The following is a 10,145-nucleotide window of genomic DNA, read 5'->3' on the forward strand; positions in this document are numbered from 1 at the left end:
TGGAAAACAGATATACCAGGCATTCATATGAGGTGGTGGTTGTGGATTGGTAGCTAGTCTGCATCTCACCCAAGCAGCAGCCAGTAAGAAAGTATTCTCATGTTTACTAAGCATCTGTCCAGACAGATAAGGGAGGTGCCACCTCTAAATCAATTTATATCATCTTATCTGGATTCCCTGACTTGTATTTACAGCCTCGCTGGTGAAGAAGTAGTTTGGAGAGTTCTTGCTCCCCAACTAGACACATACATTTATTTGTGTAATTTGTGAACAACAGACTTAAATTTTTTTTTAATTGATATTAGAAAGAGGTTTGATACTCCAATAGGTTTGATAGCAGCAATTTTCAACTGGTGTGCCACAACAATGTTTAACACATTCAGTACCTGACTGTTCAGTCAGGGGCACTGACCTCTTTTTCCTTAGATTGTCAAATAATGACAACAGCCGACACAATAGCCATCCGGTGTGAATGCCCTGTTTCGAACCATAAATGTACAGGTCATATAACAGAGTTGCATCTTATAGGTCATGTGGCATAATAAGGTTGTGTCTGATTGGTTAATTCTTATTATCAGAAATCCTTATAGACAGGAATAGGCACTTGGTCTTTTAAAAAGTCACTTGAGCAAAAAAGTAATTACTATTGGTATTTTTCTGGGTAACTCAATCAAAACTATACTTTTTTTTTCTGTCAGATGGGCAAAAAATATGTTCTGTGTGTTGCAGAATTTTTATAATTAGTTTATGTGTGCTATGAAATGAAAAAGTTTGAAAACTGCTGGTATAGACAGAGGGTTGATAAAACACAACAGAGTCTCGGGCAATGCCTCTGTTCTTATGTGTAATTTCCCTTCATTTCTGCAAGTGAATCATGAAACAATAACAGGATCAGCAGGAGAAACCTATGAAGTATATTCAAGTAAAACAAGTTTTCATTAGTTCCGTTTCTGGTGATTGGAATTTGCTTTTCTTATTAATAAAAAACATTACCCTTTGTGCTTCAAGTACATCTGAGAAATAGCATGAGGTTAGGACCACATCATCTCCTCAGACACTCTCAGAAAGCAGTGTGTCTCCATAAAACCACGAGGTGAAACAAACTTGAACAGCATCTCATTTTCTTCATCATTGTTTTAATGCACTTTGAAATTTACCTACATTAGTTGGGAACAAAGAAACAAAAATAGACATTTCTTTGTTTTTCATAAATAACTACTCTCCATATTTGATAAAAATCTGAAAGCATTATTTTACCTTCCCACAAATATAATACATACAAAATTTTTCTGAAATAATGTCAGCAAATTATCATGAGACTAACATAACCACATACACAGCTGTTCTACTGACTTCCAGGAACAAATAAAGAAAAACTTCTCAAGATGCTCTGGGTTTCCACTTGTTAGTATGGATTCAGAATTATAACCATCTGCCAGTAATAATTTACAGATTCAAGTTGATTGTCTACAAATAAAATGTCGCTGGCTCTGATTCATGAGTTCGGGAGATATCTTCATGAATGGGGCAGGCGCTATACACACACGGAAATCATAAAAACGTTAAATGCCCTGGACTCGAACTACTGACTTGGTATGTGCCTCATTTGGCTCAGTAACAAATTCACCTGCACCAAACCCGTATCAAAAGTCACTAAATCTCTCATATATATATAATATATATTATGTATATACACACCCACATCACATACATACTATACATACAGTTTGTAACAACATGACATAATATTGTCATAAAATGATGTACCACAGACATTATCCTGGCTTAAATCAATCCTGTAATTGTCATCAAGCTGCTAGAAGCTTTAGCAGTTCTGAGTTCGGTTACTTAGTGACTTACATCCTGCCTACCCCTCACTCTGCCTTAATGTCTTGGTAACTTTTTCTTTCAGAATCACCCTCAACTGAGGCGTATTTCTTTCCCAAGATCACTTGATTGGACTTTGGCGTCAAGAAAGGGCACGCAGAGGGAGCGGGCAAATCTCAGCCCCTGGTACCTCACACCTGCCTAGATTTGTGATGTGCTCTGTCCTGTTTGCCACGTTGGTGTTAGAAAGCAGTTATTCAAAGCTTTGTCCCTTCTACCCCCCTTGGTCTTTCTGCAGAGCACAAAACTGAAAGAAGCATCTTTAGCAGGGGTAGCAGTTCATTAAAATACACAACTACATCTCCTAGCTCTGGGGGTCCCATTCTGTACTTGGCAGTGAGGTCACGGATGCGGTTATTAAGGTTCGGTGTGGGATCCGCGAGGTTTTCTCCTAGCAGCCAGTGTCAGGATAGTGCAGCCCCGGCCCAGGAGGAAACAGCCTAATGAATACCAACTTGAAAACAGTGCTGTCGGCACATTATTTAAGCTTGTACACGCGCACAATTACACACAACACACATACATGCACAGGCCTGTCATTAGAAGTGGTCAGGTGAAAATATGACAAAAGTTTGCAAGGATAAACCAATAAGGCACCAAGAAGTTATTTTCAGCCAATTTAGAGAACTTCAAAATGTGAGGAGGGAGATAATATAAATTAAAAGTACTTCTTTAGGTCATGTCAATCGATTCACTGAGAGGTCACATGAGTTCCTGTGGTGTAGACAACCTTCTAAATCTCCCCCCCCCCCAATCTATGAAGTAAGACACTGCTTAAAACTGAACTGTGGAAGGAACAACCCTGAAGCTGCTGCACAGGTGAGACCAGACGGAGCCCCAGGTCCCCCCCCCCCCCCGGGTGCACAGGTGAGACCAGACGGAGCCCCAGGTCCCCCCCCCACCCTGAAGCCGCTGCACAGGTGAGACCAGACGGAGCCCCAGGTCCTCTCCGGGTCACAGGGCTGGCTGGGAAGAAGTTGCTCAACCACCTCACCTGTCATTTTATAGTTGTTTCCATGAGTATGGACTGTCTGCACAATGAAAATGCAGATGGGGAGGGGACAGTGTGTGGGCGGAAATAGGAGGTGACCCTACATAGCTCCAGCTTCGCTCCCCTGAGCAGGGGTGGCACGTGGGTATTGGTGAGACTGCAGGGAAGCAGGTCGCTTTGTCCTGGAGGGGAAGGAGGAGAGCAACGGTGAAAACGAAGAGGCAGCTCGGAAAGCAGACCCCAAAAAGATGCCCATGCTGCCTCTCCTCGGCCTGGTATGCTGTGTGGTGTACCACAAAGTAAATGTTTTCAAGTAAATTGGTTGTTCCCTTTTTTTTGGTTTGGCATGTTGCCAGTGTGAAAAAGTAATTTCTTAAAGAATTATTTTCATCCACTCATTCCACAACTTTTTTGGGGAGGGGGGTCAATCTAAATTAGACACAATGACTGAAGGCAGCAGAACTAACCACGTACTTTCTGGAAAGATATACTAAGTGAGGGAAGAGGTCGAGGGATCAGACAAGGTCCTCATTTGAAAAATAGGAAAGGAACTGACCCTCAGACAGGGGAATTACTCAAGGTTCTAAGATGCTTCTGGAATAAGCAGAGGAATAAGATGTGCAAAGGTTCTCTAGGCTCTGTGTACTAGGTTTTGTCAAATCACTGGAATTTTACTTGATTCAGAGGATGAGTGGGTGAGAGCAGTGCTTTTTATAACTGTGAACAGCTTTTGAGTCATTAAAACTGCAATACCAGCCTCCCCCCACTGCGCCCCAACAAAGTGTTTAAATTCACTATGGGAACTATTAATTTGTTTACTTGACATACATGAAGTAAAAACTGAACTGGGCTTAATTCTTACTTTTCCAGCTTTGTTCAATGAAGCACAAATTCCCTTGACTTGTTTCCGGGGGGGGGGGGAGCGCTTTCTTAAATTTTAATTGCCTTTGCCATTTTAGCTTCCTAAATTTAGTCCCCACTCAACCCTGCTCATTGGTATTTTGCCAGCCAATGCACTGTCACCCCCTCCCCCAGCCATGGCCTCACACTCTTCATGAATGAATGGTTAAGCAGATTAGGAAAGCAAACAATTTTCTAATAGTAAAGAAACCTGCCTGTGTGTCTTCATCAATATATAGGCTTTCATATATGGTTAGATTAGAAGAACAAACAGGACCTTCCCACAGCAAAATCTGAGTGTGTGTGTGTGTGTAAGCACGTGTGCACGGTCATCAATAAATACATAGGCTTTCTCAGAAAAAGAGGGAAGAAAAATATACTGAGGCAGGGGTGGCGGAAACAGCTTTCCTTCTGCTATAGCGGTACATTGATCCACATTTTAAAAACTAGTGCAAGCATATTATGGGCCCCATTTGTTTTCGGAGAGTGCAGGGAGCAATGTCTTGCTGCTTTTGGAATATCTGGCTATTCACTAGTCCAAAGTCCAGGGACAGGTATTTTCTCTCATTGCTGCCAATGTTTGTTCACAGGTAGCCAGCCTCCCTCCCCCAGTTCAAGGACCTCATTCAAGGTTGGGTGTGGTCTCTAATCACAACTCTCCAGGAGAGGAAGAATAAGAAAAGCAAAAAGACTGTTTAACATGATAAAGGAGGTGGGGTGGGGGTGGAACAGGTAAGTGTTGGAAATTTACTTAATCACTGGAGGTATATCCATTTTAGTCCTTAAATCTACAAAGCAGCCCCTTCTAGCAACTATAGCTAAGTAGTTCCAGGAGAAAGGAGTGGATTTACTTTTACCATAATTATAACACAAGTTGTTTTGTGAAAGAAAAAAGAAAAGGGATCACTGAAGCCTATTAAGAACCACCCACTCCTCTGGCACAGAGCTGCCATCTTCTCAGTCTAGAATTCAAACTCAACCAGGTTTCCTCCCTTAGGTGTTCACTACTCCAAATATTTATAGTGGGCACCTCAATGCTACCTCTAACTTATTCAAAACGCTGGCCCTTTTAAGAATGAGAATGATTACTGCAGAAAAGAAACTGAAGCCCACTAAACAAGGCTAGAATGAACAGAAAATCGCTAAACACCCTAACCGTGTCACTTTGGGGAGGCCCTAACCATATTATCCCATCCTTGGAGTTTCATAAACAGGGACAAGCAGCTCACCTTAAAACAGCTTGGACACTTGAAGCAGTGGAAGGACAAACAAGCTGAAGAAGCACACCCCTCAACTTCTCAGTCAGAGTAGCCCAAGCTTTCACTGTTCACATTTTTTTAAAGACACAAATATAGGAAATATATTTTTCCAACTCAGACCACACAGTTCAAAGAAATCTGAACCAAGTGGAACTTCATTATAATGCCAACCTTAGGATTGTAAAGCCCCCAAAGCAAAGGTAAGTTTTGTTGCCAAAATGCAACCAAGTTAAAAATTAAGAAAATACATATAAATTAAAAACAGGTCCCTTAAAGAAGGCAGTCAGAAACACAAAATAGAATGCACGTGAGCTGAGCCCCTTTGAGAGGTCCTGGGACAGCTATTCCCTTGAAAGGGCCCTTCTCCCTCTCTCCAATTTGCCCCAGGAGAGGTCATCAGCACCGAAAAGGTAAACGGAAGTAACCTTGGCAAAGCTACCAAACAAACAACCTCCTCCCTCACTCAGGGCTGCAGCCTGCTACACGTGCGACAGGGACACCTGCTTGTGGTAGGCAGCTGCGGCGGGGCCCGCTGGCCCAGTCCTGCCTGTGAGCGCTGCGCTTGCCTCGGCATAGTCCCGGGCAGCCATGGTGCCACCGTTTTTATGGCCTCTTCGCGGGCGACAGCAACAGCGGCTGGTGAACCTCCGCCACGACTCCACAGTCTTGCTGGACCAAATCCAGACGCCAGACGTGATACCGACCACGAGGCACATGAAGTACTTGAGCATGAGCACCCAGTACTCCGGCTTGGCCCGTGGCTGGCCCGAGTCCGGACCTGGGCACGCGCAGGTGAGCGCAGCCTCCCAGCTCTCGCGATAGTGCTGCTCATACAGGTAGCAGGCCACCACAATGCTGGCTGGCACTGTGTAGAGCAACGTGAAGATGCCAATTCGGATCATGAGCTTCTCCAGCTTGTCCGTCTTGGTGCCACCCTGCTTGATGACGCTACGGATGCGAAAGAGCGACACGAAGCCTGCCAGGAGGAAGAGTGTGCCCACCAGCAGGTAGAGAACCAGAGGGCCCAGCACGAAGCCGCGCAACGAGTTCAGGTTCTGGTTGCCCACATAGCATATTCCAGCCACTGGATCCCCGTCCACAGAGCTCAGTGCCAGTGCGGTGATGGACTTGACGCTGGGGATGAGCCACGCAGCTAGGTGGTAGTACTGTGCATAGCCCGCGATGGCCTCATTGCCCCACTTCATGCCAGCTGCCAAGAACCAGGTGATCGACAGAATGACCCACCAGATGGAACTGGCCATGCCGAAGAAGTAAACCAGCAGGAAGACAACAGTGCACAGCGCAGGGCCCGTCGTCTCATAGTGAATGTGGCTGTGCTCACGGCTGCAGGCAACACTGGCATGGCCCACAACCAAACGCACCAGGAAGCCCAAAGACACGCACAAGTAGCAAGCTGACAGGAAGATGATGGGGCGCTCAGGGTAGCGGAAGCGTTCCATATCTATCAGGAAGGTGGCCACCGTGGTGGAGGTGGAGATAAAGCATAGCACTGACCACAGGCCGATCCAGAAGGTGGCGAACGTGCGCTCATCCGGGCTGAAGGAGGGCTGGTAGCAGGGCACCGCGCAGTTGGGGACCTGGCCCGTCCGCACCTTGTTGTAGAGCGGGTGCGACTCCTTCAGGATGGGCACGAATGGCTCACGGCACTTGCACACGGATGGCCCTCCGGCAGCGCACTCGCCTCCGGAGGACGGCGCCCCTGGAGGGCCTGGGAGGGTGGGCTTGAGCGGGAAGAGTCTAGGGGGCACCGTGGTGGTCTCGCTGCGGTTGTAATCCATGCACAGGACCTCAGCGTCGCGCCCCAGCACGGGGAGGCGGTCGCAGCTCATGCGCTCCGGCCAAGCGAAGCCGTACTGCCGCATGAGTGGCGAGCAGCCGGCCTTGGCGCGCTCGCATACGGAGCGGCAGGGTGGCAGGGGCTTGTGATAGTCGGGCAAGCAGATGGGCGTGTACATGGAGCATAGGAAGAAGAGCAGGTCCGGAGAGCAGTGGATCTCCACCAGAGGCCAGAACTGGTGCACCTCCAGGCCCGCCTCGTCCTGCGTGTCGTGGTTGAACTGGTTGGGCATGTGCGTCAGGTTGTAGCCTATGCCGCGGCACATGGGTACCGTGATTTCCTGGCACACTGGGGCCTTGGAGGCGGCCACCGCCCGGCCTGCCAGCTGCGCCAGGAGCAGCAGCAGCAGCGAGGGAGGCGCAGAAGGGTCAGGCCGAGCCATAGCCTCCTCCCTCCCCTCGCCTCGCACAGCCCGCGCGGGGCCAACGCAGACAGGGGAAATCTGGGCCAGAGCTTCCCTCTGCGCGGACTTGTGTGTGGCGCTGGGGCTGGCAACCTGTTGGTTCTTTTTCTCTTCAAGAAATCCGCCCCAAGATAAACTGTTTCAGGAAGGCGCTGCCTTCCTCCGCGCTGAGCTCTTCGCAGGACAGGGTTGGGGAGGGGCGGTTAGGGCTCCGATTCCAGCGAAAGTATTCTTTAAAAAAAGAAGAAAAATTACAACCTCTCCCAGTTAGAGGGGAGTCAATGTCTCAGTCCCCGCAACCGGTCTCCAAACCTCTAGATTAAGCTCTCCCTACTCTTCTCTCCCCTCCACCTCCAGAAACCAAACTGCTGATACCCCGCCCCACCCCGCCTCCCTTTCCACTGGGCCCTCCAGGCTGGACCGCGGGGTCAGAGAGAGCAGCCCCTTCCAGAACAGGACGGTGGGGCAGGGGAAACGGGGAGAAGGGGAAGGCGCGGGCTCCTACCTCCGCGGATCCAGAGAGAAGATATTCTGCAGCTAGCCTGGGTCCTCCGTCCCTGGGACACTCCGCTCAGAAACGCGACTCAGAGCCAAGCTGGCAGCTGGAAAGTTTGGCGATAGACTGAGTATCCGAGGAGGCGGCACATGGCAGCAGGTGGAGGCGTCTCAGAGAGGGGGTCTGAACGCGATCGCCACAGGCCGGTCACTCGCCCTCTCCTCCTCCAGGGCCCCCCGCATGATCCGGGCAGGGCAAGGCAGGGGCAGGCCGTGCGTTCCTCCGGGCTCCCGAAGCCGCACGCAGGGCGAACGCGCCCGCAGCACCTAGGCGAGAGGAAGACGGTGTGTTGTGACCGGGAAACTCCGCCGCCTCACAGCCCCACGCACAGCCGGCGCTGGCCCCGCCGGGACTGCATGGTGCGTGCCCGCCGCCGCGTCCCGGCCGCCGCTCGCCTACTCCCCTGCAGGGGGCTCCTTGCTCTAGTCAACTCCTGGGGGCGGTGGCGGCGCTCCTGGGACGCGCCTGGCTCGGCTCCTCCCCCGCGCACTCGCACCCTTTCGCCCACCTCGGGCTGGCGCTGAACAGCGCGCGGCGGTGGCTAGAGCGGCGCAGGAGTCACGGCCGCAGGCGGACTAGCCTCCCCAGCTCCGCCCGGTCACCTGCTTCTAATGCCCGCCGGGAGGCCCCGCCCAGGCCCCGCCCCCTCGAGCTGGGGCTCGGTTGGTGGGCAGCCCGCTGGCTCTCCGCGCGTCCCCGCCCACTGCCCCTAGAGCTTAGCCTCTCCTCCTGGCGCCCTCCGGTCCCGCCCTGAGCGGGCAGCCGAGCAACGCTGGCCAATCGTGGGCTGGGAAGCCATGAGGGCAGGGCGAATGCTTAACCCAGCCTCCTTGAGACCCGGGGCGGGAAATCCTACCTACGTGTCCCAAGGAGTTCTCTGCTGGCGCCTGCGGGCGCTGGGCTCAGTTTTCTGTAATGTTCTAGCTTATGAATCTTTGCTCCCAGGGTCCCCGTCAGGTCTCCTGTCTGCAGCTAAACGTTCTTACAGAGTCCATCGTTTATTTAAAAGAACTGCTCAAGGAATCATTCTTAACAGTGGTACCTGTCTCTTCTCTGTGCTGTCCTCATACCAGTTGAGCTCAGGTAGAGAACAGCAAACGCTTACTGATCCCCTACTGTATACCGGACAGCGGGTTAATTGTGTAGATCTTAATGTAAGATCTCAGATTCTTGCAACAATTCTATGAGGCAGGTATTCCTTACAGAAGAAACAGAGGTTTAGGAACTTAACCGAGGTATCCGAGCTAATGATAGATCCTCGAGAAAAAACCTCAACCTAGCCTAGACTATCTCGTTCCCTGCGGTATTCCAAGCGCCTGAAACATAGTAGGCGCTCAAATGGCAAATCCGATTTCGAACCCAGTTAGTTGGGACGCAGCATCAACAATTTTAACCGCGCTCCCAAGGCTTTAACCGTTTTTGTTGTTGTTGTTTTGTTTGTTTGTTTTTGCATTTCCTAACAAAATCTTATGGTTGTGGCAAGTGATTTTTTTTCTGTCCTTGCAAGACTCGAGAGATGTTAATCCTTTAAAATCCTAGGCAGTTCCCCGCAGAGAAAAGCAACGCTGGCTCCGGGCTCTGTAATGGGCAGGGCGCTGGGCCCCCTGGGGACTGCGGGCTGCGTAGCGGCACAGCCGCCAGCCGCGGAGGGCCGGGGGGCACAATGAGCAACCACCGCCTGCGGAAGACCTGCTGAGCGCCCCGACTGCGGGGACACACAGTGGCGCTCTTCAGATAGGTTTTTCTGTTGCCAGTTTTAAATGTCCTAAAAACGCCTCTTTCTACGTGTTCTAATTAGGTTGGAACACTGAGGTGTTGAGCATACTTGAAATTCATTCACAGGCTTACAAAGAAGGTCTGAATTGTTTCCCATTCCCCCACCTCTTCCTTCTGGGAAGGAGGTGAAAAAAGGTTGGAGGGGGAACTTGAAGGATTCAGGACTGGACTAAAGGGGCGAGATAGGCCGCGGTTATTATTCTCGTATCCTGGATTCCATTTTGTACAGATTGAGAAAGGCTAAATGGCAGGCTAACCCTCTCCCTCCCCTCTTACCAACAACACATTGTGAGAAATAATGAAGAATATGTGTATTAACCCCAGCCTCATAGTTAAAAGGAATAAATATCAATAGCGTCACAATCAAAACTACTAATAAGTATGGTTTACCTGTACATTAAGTCTTTTATTCCCTGGAATTCTACAGGTGTCCATATTTTACCTCTTTTGGTTTTTTGGAAATACTTGGCACTTTGGGTCGGCAAACTTCCCAGGGTTGAAGGTAGTGGGAGTTA

General features: G+C 49.7%; 1 protein-coding gene and 1 long non-coding RNA gene across 2 annotated transcripts; one reads left to right on the forward strand and one right to left on the reverse strand.

Moving 5' to 3' along the window:
* Window positions 1-1,104: 1,104 nt before the first annotated feature.
* On the forward strand, window positions 1,105-3,228 carry LOC136379074 (uncharacterized). The gene is made up of 2 exons (XR_010746662.1): window positions 1,105-2,706; window positions 2,808-3,228. It is a non-coding gene; the product is annotated as an uncharacterized lncRNA (long non-coding RNA).
* On the reverse strand, window positions 2,820-8,589 carry FZD5 (frizzled class receptor 5). Its single transcript, XM_066346557.1, has 3 exons — window positions 8,363-8,589; window positions 7,804-8,120; window positions 2,820-7,529 (listed from the first exon to the last, which is right to left on the reverse strand). The coding sequence occupies exon 3, from the start codon at window positions 7,275-7,277 to the stop codon at window positions 5,517-5,519; it is 1,761 nt and encodes a 586-aa protein (XP_066202654.1). The 5' UTR covers window positions 7,278-7,529; window positions 7,804-8,120; window positions 8,363-8,589; the 3' UTR covers window positions 2,820-5,516.
* Window positions 8,590-10,145: the final 1,556 nt, after the last annotated feature.

The sequence above is a fragment of the Saccopteryx leptura genome, chromosome 7 (genome assembly GCF_036850995.1).
Source record: "Saccopteryx leptura isolate mSacLep1 chromosome 7, mSacLep1_pri_phased_curated, whole genome shotgun sequence".
Classification (NCBI taxonomy): Eukaryota; Metazoa; Chordata; class Mammalia; order Chiroptera; family Emballonuridae; genus Saccopteryx; species Saccopteryx leptura.